This window comes from Microtus oregoni, unplaced genomic scaffold, assembly GCF_018167655.1.
Source record: "Microtus oregoni isolate MIOR12 unplaced genomic scaffold, Mior012 000055F_ref0000237, whole genome shotgun sequence".
NCBI lineage: Eukaryota > Metazoa > Chordata > Mammalia > Rodentia > Cricetidae > Microtus > Microtus oregoni.
This window is the reverse complement of record NW_024543831.1, coordinates 12896516-12920225: the sequence shown is the minus strand read 5'-3', so window position 1 is coordinate 12920225 and position 23710 is coordinate 12896516. Positions and strand designations below refer to the sequence as shown.

The 23710-nt window shown below is 50.0% G+C and overlaps 1 protein-coding gene across 1 annotated transcript in view; it reads right to left on the bottom strand.

The window, feature by feature from the left end:
- Positions 1-22349, bottom strand: part of Pstpip1 (proline-serine-threonine phosphatase interacting protein 1) — a 49021-nt gene extending 26672 nt beyond the window's left edge. Inside the window, exon 1 of the mRNA XM_041638574.1 lies at positions 22013-22349. Within this exon, the coding sequence (XP_041494508.1) occupies positions 22013-22048 (36 nt within the window). The 5' untranslated portion in view covers positions 22049-22349. The remainder of the gene's footprint in view (positions 1-22012) is intronic.
- Between the last annotated feature and the right edge of the window lie 1361 nt (positions 22350-23710).

The window sequence follows — 23710 nt, the reverse complement described above, 5'->3', positions numbered from 1 at the left end:
AAGATCCCAGCTTGGCTGCTGTAACGTCATTTCACAAAGCTTTTGACGAACGACTGTAAGTGCAGAGTAAGGTCAGGGTCCCTGGCTGCAAAACAGGATATTTATATCCATAGATTCGGACAGGACATCAATTAACAGGATGTCTGTTCCCATACATCTGTGCTGGGAAAAGGAAAAACCCCCTGTGCCCCTTGCCCCATTCCAACTGACCACTAACAATGCATTTGCTTCTGTAATCTGCTTCTGCTGCCCTCTTTCCTATAAAAAGACCTTCCCCCAGTCTGCAGGCGCGCTTGTCTTCCGAAAGACTAAGCCGCCCCAGGTACCTGTGTACTCAATAAAAGCCTCTTGCTGTTTGCATCCGGAGAGTGGTCTCGCTGTTCCTTGGGAGGGTCTCCCCAGTCTGAAAGACTGCCTACCACGGGGGTCTTTCAATTTCAGGGCAAAAAGGCTGGGAACAAACAAGCAGCCTCCCTACTACAGAAAATGATTACTCAAGTTGCCTCAACTTCAAAACAAGGCCATATTTTAGGATTTAATCCAGGTGCCCTGGACTCACAGCTGTGCCAGGCTGGTCAGAGCAACACTGCCTAGAGAAAGAGCCACCAGAAAACATCCAGAAGTCACACCCAGCCTAGTAGCCTGGGAATAACTCATGTGAGACCTGGGTCCTGGGTGGTTAATAGATACCGTCCCTTCTTCAACCAGGAGGCCCGTATGAGCTAGAAGTGAGATCAGCCTTGGCATGTGGTATGTGGCCACTCTGAGCCTCGATGGACCAACCCAGGCCTCCAGATTAATCTTCTTGTTTCAGTCTTGAGAGAGTAGAGCAGAAATCCAGGTGCCTTGCTATGCAAGTGTGGTCTATTGACTGCTCTGGGGACTCCAAGTGTCCCACTTGAGGCCTGCAAGCCATTAGACCCTGCTGTGTGTGCCCCACTGACTGGGAGGAGAAGCAGCTTCCATCCCCACTACCACTTCCTCCTTTTCCTGCTCATATCGCTCTTAGTGGCTGTGAGGGTAGGCCACATAGACCAGGCCTCCTGAGAAAGGCACTTCCCCCTTCTTGGGCTTGCCTTCTTCACCCAGGATGTGTGGGTAGGAGGCTTTCTGCAAGTTAGACCCACTCAGGGTGCTGGAGGTCAGGCCCCAGTACCCCATCCTGCTTGAGAAGACGGAAGGAATTCCCAGACTAGATCTGGCTCACCCCCCCCCCCCCCCCCCGCCACGCATGCAGTGACCCTGGCTGTTCTCAGTCTCTACTTCCTGCCCTGTGGAAATGACCTCCCGATTCTCACTGCATAGCGTCGACCTGAGAAGCACATGAGCCAGGATGGCCGTGGGAGGACAGCAAACACAGATGAGAGCTAGCCCTGAGGCAGGCACTGGGATCCAGACTATGACTCCCTCCCCCATTTACAGACTAGGAAAATGGGACCCAGACAGGTTGCATGGTCCTGTGACTCTCAGGACACAGCCAGAACTTGAGTTCAGGTGATCCAGACCAGGAGCCTGGTCTTAAACCTCCGTTTCTCCATCTCTTCACCAGACCCCATTCTCAGGCCCTCCCACAATGCTAGCCTCCTATGCCTGCCCCTACCGACTAGACAGTGCTCCACCCCTCCACCAGAGAGAATCTTTCATCTGTCATAGCCATGTGGCCCTGCTGGAGAAAAACGAATCATTCTGCCCTTCCCCCATCCCAGATCCACTTGAAGAGCAGGGAAGAGCCATTTTCAAAGGTTCCCTTGACTAGAAGTCCAGAGCAAAGAATGTGGAGGACAGATCCAGTTCTAGCCTTGGGAGAGGCCTGGGTTTTGGTCTCAGTTTTCATGTAACAGGGATGAAGCTGGGCAATCATGCTGAAGCCGCCTATCTCCCGCCTTCCAGACTATGGAGGGGCCACAGTGTGCTCAGTAGCTCTTTGACAGCATGCTGCTGTGAGTCTGAGCTTTGGCATCATGTGGATCAGAGGTTCCATCTCCCCTAGTGACCCAAGACAGGGAATGGCTGCGGCTGCTTACAGAGTGGAGCCTGGAGGAGAGTTCAGTGTGCCTAAGATTTGCAATGGAATTTTGCTTGTGGGGCTGAAGAGATGGATCAGCAGTTCGCAGCACGGGTTGATCTTCCAGAGGACCTGGGTTTAGTTCCCAGCACCCACAGGGCAGCTCCCAGCCACCTATAGCTCCAGTTCCAGGGAATCTGTCCCCTCTTCCACCAGAGGCTCCCTGTGCAAAGTGGAGGGAGCAGGAGCTTCATTGTATTATGTACATTATATACATTACATACATTAGACAGTAGGATTTTGATATTAGGTTGAACCTGCCTGGGTTCTACTTGAAAATGACTAGGAAAGCCCCAGCTGGTGCCCGAGTGTGGGACAATGAGATCTGTAATTCAGAAAAAGGACGGATTTCCCACTGTGCCCTACCTACAAGTGAGACCCTTTCTTCTTTCTCATGGGCTCTTTATTTTTTAAAGCCTTAAAACAAAACAAACAAACAAACAAACAAAACCCAGCCTTTTTGTGTGTGTGTGTGGAGTCCTCTGCCTCTAGTGCCAAAACTCTGGCCAGGTCCCTGCACAGTTCCCAGCACACAACAGCAGCCTGGCTGCTTCTGCCTCTCTGCCCTCAGCCATTGGACGGCAGGAACCCTGCACCCCCTGTGCACTCCCTGTGCACCCCCTATGCCAGCTATTGCTCCGTCACTAGCAGCTGCTTTCCCGTTGCTTGTCTCCTGTGGTCTGAGAAACCCAACCACAAAGGTTATTGGGGAACCTGGCATAGTAAACACAATGCCCTAGAGACTGCCCTAGACCCAGGAAGGTGGCAGGCGCGTTGCTTGGCTCCTTGTAGGACCTGGTACTCAGAGCCTGTGCTCCACAGTGCTCAACTGTGCCCCTAATGAAGGGCCAGAGAAACAGGGACTCCTCCAAAGGTTGTAGCTCTATAACTACTGCTGGGCCTGGGGCCCTAGGAGGGGACCAGCCCACTTGCTGGTGGATTTAATGAGTCATTACACACTGCCCTTAAACAGCTAGCTAAACTAGTCCCATGTCTTTCTGACACCGGTGTTCTGAGGCTGGTATTGTGACATTTACTGTACACAGAGGGAGGATAAGTCAATGGGCAGTAAGCAAGCTTTTCCATTGCTCCAGTAATTACCCTGAGATGGGGGCTCACCCTACACTTATTGATTTGTTAAGGAAGGTAAAGGCTCAAATACTCCGGTCTGACTTGGACAGACAGACAGATGGATGGATTGATGGACAGTGGATAACCGGAGGCTTCAGTGAGTGTGTCAGTCTCTAGCCTAGAGAGTCTGGGGAGAATGATGTGTAGGAAGAGGTTCATAAACCCATGGTCCAGCAGAATGCTACCCTACCTATAACTTTTGTGGGACCATCAGGGCCAGAAGACATCAGTGGTTGGCATTTCCAGATGCCCAAGCTTTGATAACTAAGGAAGAGATAGGAGAGCCGATTCCAGGTCAGTTCATGGAAGAATTTCCAGGAGCTGAGTAGCCATGGAGATGCAGTACACTGCCAGCACAGATAGAGAGCACCCATCACTGGTGCTGTGTGAGCAGGCCAGGAGCTGGCTAGAGAGGACTCAAGCCCTAGGCCACCCGTTTGTGTAGATATTTTGTGACCAGGGGCCAGAAGGGCTCTCTGCAAACAGTTACATGTTTTGGAGAGCAGTGCTTTGTGGCTTTTCTGAGATGGCTCAGGCCTAGGCATTGGAGAGAGAGGGTCAATAAAGCGAAGGCAGATGTACTTTTTAGAGACCATGACACACTCATGGGGACAGACGAGTACACACTGAAGTTGTCGGACAAAAGGAAAGGCTGCCCCTGGATTCAAGCATCTGCAAGGCCAAGTGACCGCACTTCATGAATGTGGAGAGTTAAACTGTTACAGACCAAAGTCAAATGACCCTGGGATACTTTTAGTTCCCCTGAAAGCCGTTCATTACCCACTCCTGTATCTGACCTTGTGGTTACGAGAGCCTTTAATGTGCACTCCAGGCAGGCATTAGCTTCCACCAGTCCCAAAGCTAAGGATGCCATGAGATAGCATCTGCCATCTATATCGGTTTCCTTTCTTCGCTGGGAGTCACCTAGCTGTGGTCACCTCCAGCGTATTCAGTAAATGCCTTGGTTTACGAGATCCTTTGTTCTATAACTAATATGTGTGTATGTCCGCCCAGCACTGTTTGCCCTATAAAACACTTCCACATGGACCATATCTTTTAGGGCAACTTCTCCTGGGAATATTGTCACTCACATTTGGCTTAAGGATAAACTCTTACTCCCTCTGAGGTGAGAGCTGCTCTGTGTCCAGCTGGGCCAACTAGAACTTAAGGCTGGAAAGAAGTTTCTAGAACCGCCAAACGAGTTGCAGTCTGATGGCCTCCTCTTCCTGGCCTTGGTAACCTGCCAGGATCCTGGGATATGTGGGTCTACACTGGGCTTCAAAGCACAGGGGAGCCGCAGGACTGTGGCTGATGGCTACCCTGTAGCCTCTGGGAGCCCAATGGAGAGAATGTTGTGAGTTTTCAGGCCTTTCGAGGAACCACTTGAGGAGACAGTGTGGGTGTGGCAGTGGTCCTGAGGATATGGGGAATGGGTGAACAAACCTACTTTTGAATAAGGTCTAGCTGGTTGGCAAGCTTTATGCTTTTAAATGGGCCTCAGTCAGCGGCACACACCTTTAATTTCAACATTTAAGAAGCAAAAGCTGACAAATCTTAGCCTGGTTCACATAGCAAGGTCCAGGACAATTAGGGCAGCATAGTGAGACCCTGTCTCAAAAAACCAAAGCCAAAAGGGGCCTCAGTTGTGAGGAAGGGGAAGTACCCTACATGGTCCTTGGAGACCCTGCTCTGTGCGGTCCTGCTCTCTCCCATCTACTCTGTCTTGTCTAAAGGTTCAACTCAACCTCTACTTCTGCCTCCTGATTTAGAAAAGGGGAAGGATGTGGGGGCCAGGGAGAGAACACCTTGCAGGCAGAGCACAAGATGGAAATGAATCCCTTGGGTGGCGAAGTCTGTAGTTTTTATGTCTACTTCCAAGTTAGCCAGGAAGGAGGAGGGCAAGGAGGAGGAGGGAGGACACAGGCAGATGGACAGAGCCTGAAGAAGTGGCATGCGGCTGACCAGTGCAGAATCATGTCAGACAAAGTGAGGGACCGAAGCATCCCAAGGAACACAAAAAGACAGATTCCAAATTCAGAAGGAGGAAGCCAGTGGCATGGGGGAATCTGCTGGGGTGCAGACCACCATGAGTCAGGTACTCTTGCTCCAGGATCCTCTCCAGTCCTCATAAAAACTGCAAAGTCATGCTACGGTGTGACTGTCCCCATAACAGGGCAGTGGATCTAAGGGTCAGTGAGGCTAATGACATACCATCCATGGAGCCCTGTCATTTTGAGTTAGCAGTCAGTTCAGGGCTCAAAAGGGTCTGGCAGAGAGTACACAGGAAGCAGATGCCTCGGGTGAGGGTCAGTGAATCGGGGAAGAAGTAGGGCTGGGGTAGTGAGAACACAGGAGGGAGTGAAGCCTCCCCTGACCCTGAGACCAGGAGAGACACAGACCCCTAGAGCAAACCTGAAGGGTCCCAGGCTGGCTCCAAAGGGTGGACAGACACTGCTCACAGCTGGCCCTTAGATGGTTCACACAGGACTCCTTCCGGTAGCCTGTGAGGGACTCCACCACCTAGAACCAGGTACCAAAGGTTCAGCCATTGTCCTTGCAAATGTCATCCCCAGGTGTTGTAGGCCTTCTCCTTGACTGCTAGAGGATGTCTCAGGAGGGCATTTTCCAATAGACACAGAAGAGCTGAGCATTGGGCTCCGGTCTTGACCAGTTGCACTCACGAAGACAAAACCTTGGGTTTGTCATTTAACCCCGAGTGCTGGCTGAGACCACTGCCTGTGGAACGTAGGGCAAAGAGCATCGTCACTGTAAGAACTCAGCGAAATGACTCATGAAGAAACCTGGACGCTCAGTGAGCTTCTGGAAAATGGTGCCTGTGTGGTTAGCACATACTGACTAAAAGACAAGCAAAAAGGAAATCGAAAAGAAGAACTGGGGTTGGAGCCTCACCCTAACTTCTCTGGGTCTCAATATTTCCATCTGGAAACTGGGGTGAATACACATCCCTCATGCTCTGCAGGGCTGCTGTGGGATCTCCTGCCTTGTGGCTGTGGATTGGGGGTGGGGGGTAAGTTTCCTCAAAAGACAGAAATGAGCTGTTGGACCTGCAGGGGAGTCCATGCCAGCCCCACTCCTGGAGAAAGCCTTCATGCTCTTCTGCAGCCTCGGTAGGGTCTGGGCCCAGAGTGGATCCCTGCTCTGACGGAGCTGTCCCTGAGGCCCAGAACTAGCTGGGGTCTGCACCTTCTGTGAATGTGTGTGAGACTCCTTTCCTTGTTAAGGCTCACATGTCTCCCAGTCCCAATCTTCCAGCCACAGAAGTTGATTTATATGCATATCCATTTTAGAGATGCAGAAAGTTCAAGGGCCACCCATGAATAGAGAGAGATTTGAAGCAGGGCAGTTCTTGGGTTCTAAGGTCAGAGCAAGAGGAAAAAGATGGCATTCTCTCTAAAAAAGGACTCCCTGTCAGAACTGGGACTTCGCTTTGCCTGCCAGTCAGTGAGCATCTGCCTAGAGCCACGCCTTGGGAAAATTTGTCTCTAAGCAGCAAGAACTTCCTTCCCCTTGGGCCCCAGGAAGCTGGGTTCCTGTGCATTTGCTGTTTAACAGATCCTTCTCAGGCCAGGGAGATAGCTCAGTTGGTAAGATGCACTTGTGATCTAAACACTGGAGAATCAGGCGGGTGAATCCCAGTAGTCTGCTAGCCAGCCTGTTAGTCTAATTAGTAAGTGATAAGGCTCCTACCTAAACAAACAAGCAAATAAAAAACAAGGTAGACAGTTCCTACAGAGCTCTTATGGAACTCCTGAGGCGCGCGCGCGCACACACACACACACACACACACACACACACACTAACATTTCCTCTCCATCTCTGTGTGCTGACTCCTTCCTCTAGAAATTCCCACAGGCTGGTGGAAGATCCTACCTCACGCTCAGGTCCTGGCTTGAGCCAGGTCTCCAGCATCAGTTCCCCTCCTTCCTGCATCAAGGTGAGAGCCATCACAGGCACTCCTGACACAACCCCTCCCCTTGCTGTGCAGATTTCACCCATCCCCCATCCCACTTGATTCAGCTGTCATACAGCAGCAGGAACGTGGTCCCCGACTCCCAGCTCACCTCACCCCTGCTCATCACCCCTAGCCTTGTTTGCTTGAACTGTCCTCAGCTGCCCTCCCTATCCTCTGTGGTCTGGAGACCGTGTACCTGAAGAATATGCCCTGAGCTGGTCTGATCTGGTCTTGAGAGGATACCAAAAAAGGAATACCATTTGCTTCCGAGGCTGTTGTCCTTGAGGCAAAGGCCAGAAGGCCAATTTTTCACAGTCCCCACAGGCTCAGACAGGCAGAGGTCACAGTAGCATCAATTCCCATAAGGGCCTACCATGGACCATGGAGAGGGCACCGTCCTGGGCTGCCAAGCAGAACTGAAAATCAAGAGCCTACCAAAGAGACACAGGAAGGGCACCACCAAAAAGAGCCAACCACTTTGGGGTTCTCCCTAGTATACTCAGGGTGGGGAAACAATGGGAATTTAATGAGTGGGTAGTCAGGCTAGATAAGGTAACCATAGGAAGTCCCAGACCTCAGTTTCTTTACCTGTTAAATGGGAACATGAGCACCCTACTAAAGACCCAGACTAGTCAAAACCATCTAGAAAAAGAACAAAGTCTGAAGATTCATACTCCTGGATTCCAGACTCTACTGTGGAACTATATCAATCAAAACCTTAGTATTGGCCAAAGGCAGACTCATAGAACAATGAAACAGAATACAGAGCTCAGAAGTGGGGCTAGAGGGATCGGATTGTTCAGTGGTTAAGAACACTGGCTGATTTTCTAGAAGACACAAGTTTGAGGCCCAGCACCCACATGGTAACTCACAACCATCCTTAACTAACATTCTAAGGGATCCAATGGCCTCTTTCTGTAAAGGCAGGCAGTAGGCACACAAGCGATGCACAGACATCCACGTAGGTAGGACACCACTTGTATACATTAAAATTTTCTTTAAATGAGTCCAGAAATAAACCCTCACATCTAAGACCAATTGATTTTTAACGATTAATTTTGTGTGTGGGGAGGGGGAGATGCCACATGTGTATAGGTCCCCCCAGAGGACAGAAGAGGTCATCTGGTTTCTTGGAGCTGGAGTTAAAGGTGATTGTGAGCCACCTGACATGGGTGCTGGGATCTGAACTCAGAGCCTACCAGTGAACCATCTCTCCTGCCCCTGGCCAGTTGACTTTGCATGGGTGCCAAAAACATTCACTTGGGAAATGACAGTTCTTTTTCACAAATACTGCTGGGAAAGCTAGATATGAGCATGTAAAAAAATGAAGTCAGACCCTTACCTTATACCATGTGCAACAATCAACATAAAATGTGTCAATAAGCATAAGATCTATGGCTATAAAAATCTGTAAAGAAAATCTAAGAGGAAAGCTTCCTGACACTGAAGTTAGCAATGCCATCCTGACTATGACATTACAACAAAACAAACCAAAAATAGCTAAGCGGGGCTTGGATAAAATGAGTGAAAAACTTCACTTAGATAAAATGAGTGAAAACTTGTGTGTCAAAGGACAACCAACAGAATCACACAGCTGGTAAAGGACAAGCATCTAGAATACATGACGATGTCAACAGGAAGAGAATGACATGATTCAAAACCGGGCAAAGGCCCTGAGCAGACATTTCTCTGAAGATGTACCAGGGACCAGTGAGCACAGGAAAAGATGCCCTACATCTTTAGTCATCAGGGAAATGCAAATCAAAACCACAGTAAGACTTCATGCTGACGAGGATTGTCATGACTCCGAAAAAGAGGAAGAAAGGAGGAAGAAAGAGAAAGAATGAAAGAAAGAAAAAAGAAAGAAAGAACAAAAGGAAGAAAGGAAGAAAAGATGCTAACAAGCCTCAGCAGAGGCCAAAAAATCAGCACCTTCCTCATTGTGAAGGGAATATAAAATGGGTCAGCTGTATGAAAACCAGCTTGTTAGAATGTTGATGTGGGCTGGGGTTTAGCTCAGAGGAAGAGCACTTGCCTGACATGAGCAAGACCCTGAGTTTGACCCCACCATGCTCGCTCTGTCTGAATTATAAAGAAATTGTGCTGTCTTTTCTATCAGAAAACAAGCCACTTGGCAGAATTTCAAGTCCTTACAGGGCCAGTACTTCTTCTTCTTTTTTTTTTTTTAAGACTTATTTATTTATTTATTTATTTATTTATTTATTTATTATGTATACAACATTCCTTCCATGTATGCTTGCATGCCAGAAGAGGGCACCAGATCTCATTATAGATGGCTGTGAGCCACCATGTGGTTGCTGGGAATTGAACTCAGGACCTCTGGAAGAGCAGTCAGTGCTCTTAACCTCTGAGCCATCTCTCCAGCCCAAGGGCCAGTACTTCTTGAAATCAAAATATGTGCTCCAACTTACTCTTTTTGCTAAAAATTGCATTCTGCTTACAGCTACATTGTTTTAAATCAGCCAGTCCTATAAGAGTGTGAGTTCAAGCTTGGACCACTCAGAATGAGGCATGCCCCTTTGCATGAGGAATAAAAACCCAACAGGATCTACCGTGCACCCACGGTGCCTGCCTGCTTGCCTGCTCAACTGGGCACAGCCCCTTCTGCAGAATTAAAACTTTTTGTGTTACCAGAATACTTTGAATTGTATGGCCATGTTCCTGAGACCCTAGAACCTCTTCTATCACTATGATGGAACGCAATTGTGCTAGACAAGAAGAGAAAATCCCTGCCGCTACAGCTTGAATGAACCTCCAAGGCATTATGCCAAGTCTGTGAAACCAGACAGAGGAGAATATGGTGGGGCTCTACTTGTGTAAATATGAGTACCTAGACCAAGTCAAAGTCAGAGTCAGAGAGCAGAGCCGGGTGTGGTGTGCACAGCTACAGCTGCACCGTTCTAGAGATACAGCAGAGCTCATGGGCTGCCTGGGCTCTACAGAAAGACCCCGTCTCAAGCCAAACAAACAAGACGGAACTGAGCAGAGCGAGAGGTGGTGATAGATGAGATACGCGAGAGAGACTGTTTGTGCATGTGAGGCCTTGGGCTCAATGCCCAGAGCCTACCCCTCCTGCCCACCCCAATACACACACACACAGAAGAGAGATGAAATGGGAAGAGGAGAGAATGTTATGGTTTAGAAGATAAATGTCCTCCAAAGACTCACACATCAAAGGCTTGGCTGCCAGCCTGTAGCACTCTGAGAGGGTGGCAGAGCCCCTAGAAGGTGGGAAGGAAGTTATGTCACTAGGAGCCTGCTCTTGAGGAAGGTACTGAGACCTAGCTTTCCTCCTCCTCTCCCCTCCCTTTTCCTCTTTCTTCCCCTTCCACTTCCTTCTCCCCTGTCCCCACCCGCCACGTTCCCTTCCCTACCTCCTTCCTGGTTCCCGTAAGGTGAGCAACTTTGCTCCCGTGGTGTCCTGACACACTACAGGCCAATGCAAGGGGACCAAGTAACCACTTGAAACCATGAACCCAAAGAAACCTTCCCTCTTTGTAAGCTGACTCCCCAGGCATTGTGTCAGAGCCCCAGAAAGCAAACAGAGCAGGATGGGAGGGAATTGCATCGTTTAGGGGGAACCGTTTCTGTTCCGATGATAACGAGTTCTAGAAGCAGCAGGTGTGTTTGCTACCACTGACACACTCAATGCTGGTAAAATTGCCAATTATATCCTACATATATTTACCACAAAAACCCAACACACATACACCAAACCTTCAAACTCACCTGCTTCTCAGGTGAGTCAAGAAAGCCATGCAATGATAAGGGCCACATGAGTGAGTGCTCCGTCAGCAAAGGGCTCACGGTGTTCTCAATGGCCCCACATTTAAGGCTCGAATCACCCCCAGAAAACTTGACCCAATTTGTCTGACCCGGGCACTGGGGTTTTTGAGAGCTCCGACCTTATCTCCTTTGGCTGCCTCAGTCCTTCTGGCCACACACAAGTCCCCCTGGTGGTCTCTTGAACCTAGCAAGCTGATCCCTGCCTCACACCATGGCTCTCCCCTCCACCTTTGTGGTTCCATTCCCCATTCATGTCCCCACAGCTGAGAGACCCTGGGCCCCATTTGGCACCCCATCCTCACGTTGGTGGTGAATCTCTGGGACTACTTCCCATCCCTAATGATGGCTGCCCTACCTACCTGCTCCATCACCCACTACTCAGGGTTCAAGGCCTCAGCAAGCACCACCTCTTCCAGAATCCCAAAGGGTTCTCTAACCCTAGCAACAGCCAAGCCACACCTGGGTCCAGGTGCCTAGTCTCATTTCCCCTCTACTAGCCTCTGTTTCCTCCTTGTAAAGCTAGACAAGAAACATCAGATTCTTAAAAACTCTGTATGCTCAATCTAAAAAGCTGAAAATAAGGACTTTCGGAAGCTTTCACAATGAAGAAATGATAGCATTTAAGGAAGTGGATATGATTATACAATGTATGTTATCAAACCATTTCATAATGCCCCATTAATGTGTGCAGTTTGTGTGTGTGTGTGTATGTATACTTTCACCATGTGTGCACATTTTCTTGTACATGGAGGCCAGAGGTCAACTTTCGGGGTCTTGCTCAGCTGTTCTTCACCGTTTTGCTTTCTGTAGACCTGGCCTCTCACCGACCCTGGAGTTTATTAATGCAGCTGGGCTGGCTGACCAAGGAACCTCAGGGATCCATCTGCCAGCCCCGCCCAGTGCTGGCTTCACAGGTGAGTGCTTCACACAGGTGCAGGGGATCCCAGTTCAGGTCCTCATGTTGCACAACAGGCACGTCACGGTGGAGCCATCTCCCCACCGCAGTTGTTGTGTGTCAATTAATGCATTTTGGTTTTGTTTTGCTCTGAGTTTTCAAGACAGGGTTTCTCTGTGTAACAGCTCTGGCTGTCCTGGAACTTGCTTTGTAGACCAGGCTGGCCTCTAATTCAGAGAGATCTGCCTACCTCTGTCTCCCGAGTGCTAGGATTAAAGGCAGCTGGTTCTTTTTTTTTTTTTTTCCTGACAGAATCTTGCTATATTGTACAGGCTAGTCTTGAATTCATGATTTTCCTATCTCAACCTCCCTGGTCCTTGGATTACAGTTATCAGTTATCAGTTTCCCCCGCTGCCCCCTAACTGAAAAAAAAAATCATTAAAAAAAAATCTCATGGAGCCTTTAGTGTAATTGAGGGAGAGGACATGGGTCATCTTGTGAGTTAAAACTAAAGAGGCAACTCTCTGGCAGAGGAATGTAATTTTGAACATAGGTAAAGAGGCATTCTAGAAAGATTTATGTTCAAGGGACACGTAACCCGTTATAAATCTTCCTTGAGACCCATCCTGGCCCAGCTCACTATGGTGAGCCAGCAATGGTCGGCTACCACTGCTTGGATGGAGCCCCCCCTTCCTCCAAGCCAGTCTGTAGGTGATAGTGGCTCATGGCAAGTGGGGCTCAGACAGAGAAACGACTATCTCCAAGCCCACCCAGCATGTGACAGTGATACCAGGCAAGGCATCCAGAAAGCCTGTGCCCCTGGTAATCTAGAAGATAGAAACCATGGGAGCCGTGAGGGAGTGGCCGTCACAGAGGGTGGCCCTGGTGTAGGCAGCTCAAAGTCAAGGCATATTTGGCTTCCCCACAAAGTTCCTTCCCTGAAGGGCTTTGCGGTGCCAACCAACTCGGGTGAGCTGGGAGGGCAGTCCAGCTGTAGCCTGCAGCCACAGACCAGTTGGCACTAGAGGAAGCAGCCACCACAGGAAAGGTTCAGAGAAGGCAGAAGGAAGTGTCTCTGCCACCTCTTAGGGATGCAAGCCTTTCACAATCCAGTGTGTGTAGGGGTTCCCTTCCTACCATCTGCTTTGCACAACATTCACTGTGCCCTCTCCTCTTCCTACACCTCCCCTCTGCCCTCCTCCTAGCTCCCAAATTCTCCCCACCCCCTAACATCCCAAGCAAGCACTGTGCCCGCCCTGCCAAGCCTCCCAGGTGCTGCGCTAGATCTATGCAGATGCCAGAAGAGCCAGGGAACTGTTTTGAGATTCTGGAGCCTACAGCAGGTCATCAAGGTCCCCTTCACATTTTCTACAAAGTGGCTCGTGCAGCCAGCACACCCTGAAGTGGCTGTAGGTAGGTTTTGCAAAAGCAGAGCCAAGCCGGGCAGTGGCAGTGCACGCCTTAAATCCCAGCACTTGGGAAGCACAGTGAGTTCCAGGACAGACAGAGAAATCCTGTCTTAAAAACAAAAACAAAAAACAAACAAACAAACAAACAAACCCAAACCATAACAAAACAAACCCCTCAAAAACCAAAACCAAAACCAAAACAACAAAAAGCAGAGCTGGCACAGCCACAAACCTCTGCAGTTTCCTAACCCTTCAGACAGCTGCCCATGCCAGCTGAGTGGTCAGAGCTATGCCAAGTTCTTGGTCTCTGGCTGGCCTCATGCTCAGCCTTTGCAAGAGGTAATGCTATCAAACCACAGGCTTGGCCTTAAAATACCTTCTGGGCTTGAAAGCAGGAGTAACTTAGTGTTGCTTAAAAATGTCCTCTCTCTCTCTCTCTCTCTCTCTCTCTCTCTCTCTCTCTCTCGATCTATCTATCTATCTCTCCCTGTGTGTGTGTGTGTGTGTGAGAGAGAGAGAGAGAGAGACGTAATCTAAATTTACTTATAGAAAGTTAATATACCCCTACTCCATTGGAGTAAGAAAAAGTGGAGAAAATCGACCTCTACCAAATCCACAGAAACCAGTATTAACATGGGGTGGGCAGCAGATCACCCCTGGCTCCCACCACGAAGCCAGGACGCCACTGACTCTCCTTGCAGGCTATAGTTGGGGACACATGTGGAGTAGCCATCTTGGTGCTAGCACAAAGAGGCACAGCTCTGTGCCTCTGGAGATGACTTCAGCAGCTGAGACTAAGAAAAATCTTCTTGGAACCTGAAAAGAATATTCTCTTTTTCATTTTGATTTGTTTAATGCATTGAGTGTTAAACTGGCATGACTCAAAACTCAATGGTAGATACAGTCATATTATGAAAATACTCATGGCTACCTAGCCTTGTCCCTCATCAGTCCTTTCCTCTGATGCTTCTAGCAGCTAACCACAGTCATTTGTTCCCTGTGAAGCCCTCCAGAGGGTCTTGATGTGAAGACAAGCGCATGCTGGTATTTGCTGGTCCCCCAACTTTTTAGAACAGGTTACATATGAGGCCCATAGCATCCTACACTATACACACACACACACGTGTGTGTGTATATATAGTTTTATATATACAATTATGTATGTGTGTGGTATGTGTCACATCTTACAGACCTTTGAATGTCCATCCCCATCCTTCCCAACAGCCAATAAAGGAAAATGTGGGAGGTGGCTAGTGGCAGCCAAGGCTAAGACACCCAGAGTCTCCTGGTTCATCTCCTGCACTCTCTACTAGCCCCTGTGGCTTCCCAACCCTTGGCTCACATGGAACCACTGGCCCACTGACCCTAAGGAAATGAAGTCCTGCCCTGCTCCAAGTCCTTCCTCAAGGCTTTGGTTTGTCCCCCACAGCTGAGCCTTCCTTGTCACTTGCATCTCCCCTGCTGCTGTAAAGACTCCTCCTTAGCCAGAGGACTTTATGAGGTCCAAAAGCAGCTGCTCACCCCAACAGCAAGAGCCTGACCCACTCTTTATTTTAAGCAAATTTATTTATTTTATGTCACAGACTGCAGTTTTCCCTGCCTCCTCTGTTCCCATTCCCCAATTCACCCCACTCTGTTTCTGTTTAGGAAAGGGCAGGTCTCCCATGGATATTAACAAAACATGGCTTATCAAGTTGCAGTAAGACTAAGCACCTCCCCATGTATTAAGTCTGGGCAAGGTGACCCAGTGTGAGGAGTAGCTGACCTACTCTTTAAAACAGAGGTTTCTCTCAGACCTCTGCTCCCAGGAAATAATCCCCAAGTAAAAAATCTTTATATTCAGAGATCAATTCCTTGTATCACTGGCCAGAACAATAACTCACAGCAACCCAAGAGTTCAACACTAGGGGGTTGGCTAAGTAAATTATAGCATCTCTGCCAAATCCCAAAGCTGGAGAACTATGCTGCCATTCACCATGGTGCTGTTTATACAAGGAAGGCTCAGCTGTGGCCACAGGTTCATGCTAAAAAGTTGAGGGTCACAGCACAGTGTGAATATTCCTAACACAACTGAACTGTTGGATTTCAAAATGGTTAAGAAGAGCTGGGTAGCGGTGGCGCACACTTTTAATCCCAACACTCGGGAGGCAGAGGCAGGCAGATCTCTGAGTTTGAGGCCAGCCTGGCCTACAGAGTGAGTTCCAGGACAGCCAGGGCTAAAGATCTGGGGGGAAGAAAAGTTAAGATGACAAATAGATGGCATCAGTTGAATTTTTCCCTGCCCTGCCAACCAAATCCCTGCAGGGAAATGCAGCCTTTCCGCGTCACGGCTACTGACATCAGCCAGCTGCTGGCAGTTTGTTGACAGCCCTCAGGCCCAGGTTTTGCTTCCAGCTTCACAATTATGTAGTACAGCGTGGCCCCACCATTCCCTGCAGTTTCTGGGCTGAGTAGCGTTCATCCACCCCCGGCTCCTACACGCTCAGATTAGCAATAGTGATCCCAGCTTTTGCTTCATGGCCTCTCATTTTTGTAGTTTGGAGTTGGGTCTATGTAGTCCAGGCTGTGCTCAGTCTCCCTACGTAGTCCATAGTAGTCAAACCCACAATCCTCCTGCCTCAGCCTCCCTAGTATATAGTTGTGAAGGGCATGCCAGGCTCCAAGATGAGAGGATTGTGATATGTTTGATTCATATTTGGCCAACTATACGGCACAGGAGATTGGGAAATAATATTTTTCGGTTCCCTTTCATTGTGAATATCAGAACAATTTCCTGTTAAGTAACACAACGTTTTGAATTTTTGTCTCAGTGGTTTTATACAAATGTCCAAGGAAAAATTCTTCAACTGACTACAACCGAGAGGCAAATATCCAATTGATGTATTTTATTATATGTGTATTTTACCACAATTTAAAATAAAATTGAAATATTAGAAACATAAAGAGAATACAAAATTATGCACATAGCATGCCTGTGCCTATGTTCACTATATACTATTATATTGCTATAAATGCCTCATCATTTATAGCAAAATAGTATGTAGTGAACTATATAGTGAAATAGTACTAGTTGTGTGGTGTGGTATAAGGTGTTCTTAATTTTTTTTTCAATTCCCAATTTTCTTTTTAACTTTTATATGAATTGATTTTATGTTTTTTGTTTTTGTTTTTTTTTTTTTTTTTTTTTTTTTTTTTTTTTTTTTTTTTTTTTTTTTTTTTTGGTTTTTCGAGACAAGGTTTCTCTGTGGTTTTGGAGCCTGTCCTGGAACTAGCTCTTGTAGACCAGGCTGGTCTCGAACTCACAGAGATCCGCCTGCCTCTGCCTCCCGAGTGCTGGGATTAAAGGTATGTTTTGTTTTTGTTTTAAGAAGACATTCATAGCTTTAACAGCCTAGGACAGACTGTCAACAGCATAGCAAACGGCAAACTATCTTAGCACCATGGTCGACAGGTCCCAGAGAGGACAAGTGACCTTAGGACACGCTGATGTGGGGCCCCTTGGTTTTCTTCTCTCAGCCTAAATGGGGAAACTCAGAGTCTCGGGACTGGGAAGGGGAAGAGGCACCAGCAGCTCAGGGGACACAAAGGGAAGGGACAGGCCAAGCCTTGAAGGGTGAGATATGACCATGTACTAGAGGGAAAAGCTCAGCTGCGTCCCTTAGCTCCCAGACAGCAGGTGAGGGCCCAGGACAGCATATGGGTCTCAACCTTTCGCAGCACTTACTTTTCTATTATGCCCAAAGAGATCAGATGGACCTCATGAAAATCTGGCTCAGAAATAGATTTTCCCTCTTAAAACAACACCCAAGAATTCCTTTGCGGAGGCCATTGGCTGTACTGGTTCCAGCGAGCAGAGAGGCTGTAGTGGGAGGCGTTGCCTGGACACTGCTGCTTGAGGATATACCCTGCCCAGCCCAATCATCTGGGGTCCTCAAGCTCCCCAACTGAGCTGTGGCATCCTTGAAGGCAAGATCACCTTATTCAGCTAGATGTGGAAATAGAACTCAAGGGTCTATCTTAGATCATTTAGCACAGAATTCTACTCAAAAACAATCTGTAGAGGTTGGTAAGATGATTCAGTGGGTAGGAGTGACTGCTGCTGGGCCTGGTGACCCGAATTTGATCCCCACAGCCCCCGTGGTGGAAGGAAGAGAAATGACTCCTGCAAAATGTCCTTTGACCTACATTGGCATGCCATGGTGGGTGAGCCCTCCTATAAACTAAAACGTAATTTTGAAACACACATGCATGCGTGCGTGCGTGCGTGCGTGCGTGCGTGTACACACACACGTGTAGAACATAGAAAATGAAACCAAGAGAAAAATGAGTTCAGGAAGGCAATTAGACTGTGGGACATACATGCTAATCGGTGTCTGGGGCTGTGGTGGCCTGGGCTTTCTTATAACTTGTGACCCAATGCTAAACAGGGTCTATAAGACATAAAGCCTTCTCAGTGGGGGAAGCCCGGTGTTCTCAGTCTTAATTTGATCTCACCTGAGAGGTCCTGAGAAGGAACTATCCCTTCCTTCTCACTGTAGTCAGCCTCTCAAACTCATCCCCAAACAGCCAGCCTTGGACTGTGGGCCACTAACGCTGTGGGGCTCTGTGATGGACTGCAAAGCTTGGCTAGTGAGGGACAGAATAACCAGCGGTTCCCATGCTAAGTGTCCCACCACCTCTAAGTCATTACATCTGCCTTTTCTGGGAGGGAGGAGGTGAGACAGGACCTTGCTGTGTATCTCAGGCTAGCCTACAGCTTCCTTTGTAGCCCAGGCTGTCCTTAAACTTGCTATCCTCCTGCCTCCACCCCAATACAGTATGGCAGGTGTGTGCCTATCATCTCTGTTTTCTATAGTTTTTCTGTCTCCATTACTACCAGGTAAGAATGCCTCTACCAGGTCCACCAACGTCTCTCTATTGCAGCGATGACTCTATCTACCGGCTATGAGTCAGGTTCCAGACAGGCCTCTATGACTCTATCTCCAGGCTATGAGTCAGGTTCCAGACAGGCCACTACTATCTACAAGATTCCATGGACACCCTTGTTAAAATTCCTTCCACAGACGAAAGCATAGACAGCATCTACCCCCTCCTTCCATGGTACCAATGACGTCCACAGTGGGGAACCAATGAGTTCACTTACTGAGCAATGGGTGAGAGGTTCTGGACAGGAGCAGCCCATAGAAGGTCTGCAGCCAGCAGAGATGACAGCTTCCCCACAGCTTCCCAGACAGCACCTCTTCCCTAGTCCTTCCCTGCGTATATGCTCTGGCCCTTTCCCCAGAACCAGACGTGAGGCCACGTGCAGTTAGGGCAAAGTTGCAGACAACTGGGTGGGAGGGGCAGGTGGATATTCAGGTGAGGCTCGTCAGGACTCTCCAGACCCTTCCTTCCAAGGACTAACAGCCCCAGCTGAACTCGTAGGGAGTGTGGTGGTTTGGCTGGGAGGGTAGTCCTCCATACCTCTTGTTCAAATCGTGGGTCAAGAAACTTTGTGGGCCTCGTTAAAATCTCTGGGGTGGGGTGGGGCAGGGCGGGGCGGGGAGCTTACCCCTTTACCAGATGCAACACTCAGGAAAGTGGGCCCTGCACCTCGTCTGGGCAGCCCAGCAGAGCTGACCCTGTTGGTGAAGGCACAGGTGAGCCAACTCTGAGAACGTGAGCAGGAGACCTAACCCCACCCCTCATCTGTTATATGGTGGCCTGGACAGGAGGGTGATGCCCCCCCCCATCAATGCCTGAGGCAGGTAGGAGAGCTGGTTCTGCCCCTCAGCAGCGGCAGCACTTGGGAGAGCTGCCCCTATATTGAGTCTGAGCAACACAGTGGAGCTGGCCCTGAAGGTGTAGACGTGGGAGAACCAACTCTGAGGATGTGAAAGTGGAAGAAGCAGCTCCACCCCTTGTCACTGCAAGGGGTGAGCTAGCCAGGGCAGTGCTGGAGGGCTCACCCTGGTGATGAAGAGCTGGCGGGCTGACCGACTCTGTCACTACCCAGAACCAGGGTTATGTGTTGGCCCGCCCAAACATCCACCACATCTGTGATCCCTGGAGCATGGCGGGAGGGGGGAGGTAGTCCTGCAGACCAGGGCTCCAAAGTCTCCACGACACAGGGCAGCAACTAGCTATACAGGAGACGTCCCAGTGAGAGCCTAGTGTCGATGGTGTGCAGAGCCAGGGGCCTCCAACCAGACCCATGATTCTTTGGGATGAATGCCTGCATGTAAAAAATGCATGGATAAAGAGGTTTACTGCGTGACTCGCTGTGTCGCACTGCAGCTTCCAGGACGAGATTCTCTCTTTCTTCCTTGGCCCCCTTCCTTCTCTCTTTTTTTCCCCCCGATTATTCATATATAGCGAGTTATTCATCAGTGTGAAGGATGGGAATCGAACTCGGGACCTTGGGTGGAGCAGGCGGCGCTCTTAACCTCTGAGCCACCTCTCCGGCTCCCCTTCCTTCTCTCAAATTCTAATTTGTTTTATGGGGGGTGGAAGAGATGGGTAAAATCAGGAGACTTGATGTGGAGACACGATGTCACAGACACAAAGGATAAACAGAAATGAAGTTAAACCAGTACTGCTGGTTCCTGCCTGTCTTCAGGATAGACAAAGTGGCCAGAAAAATGTTGTCTTCTGAGACTATATATGTTGCATCCAGCTCAGAAGCTTCCTTACACAATTTAAAAACTAGATGTTGCGGTTAGGGAGATGGCTCAACGGCTAAGAGCATTAGCTGCTCTTCCAGAGGACCTGGGTTTAATCCCTACTCCCATAAGGTGGCTTACAACCATCTTTAACTGCAGTTCAGAGGATCTGACACCCTCTTCTGGCCTCCACTGGCATTGTACGCACATGGTACACAGATACAATACCAATACACATAAAATAAAAATAAAATTTTGTTAAAAAAAATAAAAGGCTAGATGTCATTTTCTTCCCTTGCTTTCTCCCTCGCCACACCCACTGCCTTGGTCTCTCTCTCTCTCTCTCTCTCTCTCTCTCTCCCCCTTTTTCTCTCTCTCCTCCCCTCTTACTATGCAGACCAGGCTTGCCTTGGACTTCCTTTGACCCTCTTGTCTCTGCTCCCTGAGCTGAGAGGGCAAGCACGTGCCAGTGCTCTAGGCCTAAGGCTGTTTTCCGAGGGTGTGCTGCTGGGCAGCACAAGAGAAGCCAAGCGCAGTGTGAAAGCCTTCCACGGTCCACCTTCCTCCTCATCCCTGCTCTGCCTTCTCTGGGATGCTCCTCCTAACCCAGGCCCAGGAAGTCAGCAGTGGAAATGAGAAGGCACCTGAAGTCCCTGAGGTTTGCAGTAGCCTAGAGGTGTGGCAAGTACAGGGTGTGGGTGTGACACCATGCAGGAAGCGGCCCTGGGTGAGCTGGGTGCTGCTGCCGCCACTGAGCCACACCCTGATGCCACATACACTGTCCTTCTGCCTGGACCCTGCCCCTGGAGCATCTAGAGGAGGAGAGCCCAAGAGTGTGAGGTCGGGATAGGGAGAGTAGGGTTGAATGGCTGCAGAGCTCCAAATCAGAGCAGCAGTTGGATTCTGGCTGCCAGCTTGAGCAACGAAAGCCCTTGTGAACGAGATGGGCAAGGCAGCTGCCCTCATCCACAGCTCAGGACTGGTCTTACACTCCGTTTGTAAAGATAGGGAAACTGAAGGCCAGGCAGGCACGAGGTACTCTCTCCTCTTTGCAGGCAGTTTCGAGGGAGGAAGGCCTCTCAACTCATGCTCTAGCATGGGCCTCACGCAAAGCTGGCCGGAAAGGAAGGAAGGGGTGGCTTTTTAAACTTTCGTCCTTCTGGCTGCAACCCCAAGAAAGGGCCCAGGCTGAGGCTCGGGTGGAAACACATGAGTGAGAAAACCAGAGAGTCCCCTGTGGGGTCGGCGGTGTCACCCTCAGGAGAAACCTGTCCCCAGCTTTAGCCAAAAGGTCTCAACTTGTCTCTAAGAGTCACAGAGGACAGTTGGGGTGGGGTGGATTTGGGGGAGCAGAGGAAGAGGGAAGGGTGAGCTGTGGCCTGGGCCAAGCCCTTTGACTGCCGTCACTGGCCAGATCCCCTTATTTCCTGGGTGAAAAGATTTGACTTACACCTGTGCTGAATCTGAAACGGCAAGCAGGGAGCCGCCTAGCTCAGTGGCCTCCTTCAGTGACCTGAGGTGTATAGGGGCTCAGAGGTGAGCGACAGAAAGGACAGGGACAGTGCGCCAGGGCTTTATCACTGGGTCACCTCCAGCTGTCCCATGCTTATTTGTATTGGTCTTCATCATAGAGACAAAGGAACTGAGGCCCAGGGAGAAAAAGGAATCTCATCCAAAGCCGAGGACCAAACTGAACAAATGGTGGCTTGGCGCTAGGGCTGCTGACTCCCTCGTGGTCCCCCTCCCCTATCCCCGTGTCCGCCTCATTAGGCGGTCCTGGTAAGCTCTGCTATTGGGGCTGTGGGACCCAGAGGAGAGCCAGGCTGCGGGATCACAGAGAACATGCCTCTGCCGGCTGTGAGGGTGATTTCTGTAGAGAAATCATTAGCTCAGTCAGAGCTGCTCTTTCGCTTCCAAGTCAGTAGACGCTGTAGCTCAGACCACCTCTATGACAGTTAAGACCAAAGTCAGGGTACAATTTTTATGAGAAAATTCCCTTCACAGGACTGCACCCCTGTGTCGCCCTCCTGGGTCATTTATTCCTGACTGGACCTGTTCCACAAACTCACCGCACCCAGGGACTCCACTCACCCAGAAGGCATCTCGGAACTGCAGCTGGGCCATCATCCTCGGGCGTCTGTCTGTTGTGTCGAATGCTAGCACTCCTGCCTCAAGCAGGTCTGAACATGGGCCAGGAGTCAGGAGCTCCTCCTGGTCCCGTCCACGGCTGGCCCAGGGCCTCCTCCCTCCTGCTTCCAGCCGGCGCCGTCTGCAAGCTCAGAAGGCAGCCACAAGCCAGAGACAACTGCCGGAGGGAGGGAAAAGGGCTCAACCTGTTTTGTTTGGGGCTAGAATCAGCAGCGAAATGAGGAAGGAGCCTTGCCCGGCGATGAGAGGGTGGGCCACGATGTCCAGCCCGGGCCCTCGCCAGCTCGGGTGATGGCGAACTCAGGCTGAGGCCCAGGGCAGGCAGCCCAGGTGGCAGACAGAGAGTGGGAGAGAAAGGCAGGATGTGCACAGGCCAGGAAGGCAGGCAGGCAGCCTGAGGCCAGCACGGGAAGATTTGTGCAAACTCCTCGGCAGGCGCAGGGCTCTAACCCACAGGAAGTAGAGCTGCTGCTTTCTTCTGTGCGGCCCCGCCTGCCACCTGCCACCCTGATGCCTGCTCGTGCCCTGGCCCAGTTTAACCTTAGAACCATCACGTTAGGAGTCCTGGGGCTGTTGCCCACCTGCCCAAGCCACAAGAGGATAGGTTCTTGGAGTCTCACCCAGGACTAGGACACCCCCACTTCATTCCAACCCTAGCTGTTCATGCCTTAGACTAGGCACCACCTTTAAGTTGTTGGCAGTACGGGGCAGACTCAGCTGTGCTCCAGGGGCTGTGTGAGCACGGAGGTGGAGTGAGCAGGTGACCAGCTAAGGAGAGCTCACTCTGAGGTGGCATGGGTCTGTGCAAATCTACACGAATTCCATCTTCAGTACCAGGCTGAGAGACAGAAAGACAGGAGTCTGGAGCCCTGGAGTTCTGGCTCAGTTTTTGGTTAATTTGGGCCTTTTTCTCTTCAGTAGCTGAAGGACCTTGACTGACCTTCAAACTCAGAGCCTCAGCCTCCTCTACCTGCCACTCCAGCCTGTAGAAGAGGATTTCGCATCAGAAATACTTCCGGAATTTCTCTTTGTAGGGGAGGTCCCAAGGAACACAGTCTGGAGATGGGGTTTGCCCACTCAGCAGAAGAGGATTCTGGGAGTCCTGAGGCTAGGGTGGGCTGATGAAAAGGATGAGTTAGAGACTGCCCACAAATCACCACCTTCACTGAGGCCTACCTTAGTACGGCGGAGCTGATCAGGCAGCTCCACTCCCAAGTGCAGGTTACATATGGCAGGGCTTAGAGAGAGACACACCCGGGCTTCCTTCAACAACCCTCCGAGAAGAAGCATAGTGGGCCTGGTGCTGAATGCCTTTAGCTCTGGACCCCTCGGACTTGAGCTGATACTAAAAAGATTCGTTTTTTTATTTTTATTTGTATGGATAGGTGCGTGTCTCCTATGTGTGTGCAGATGCCTGCAGAGGCCAGAAGAGGGCGTCAGAGCTCTCTGGAGCCGGGGTTACAGGCAGTTGTGAGCTGCCCAGTGTAGGTGCTGGGAACTGAACTTTGATCCTGCAGAACAGATAGATAGCCGAGTGCACACAGCAGTGAACAAGGAGGCACTGAGTCCTGGGAGTGCAAGCGGCACATATCTGACCCGCCTTTCTGGACTGCTTTCCTTGGTCCTCATTCCCAAGGCAAA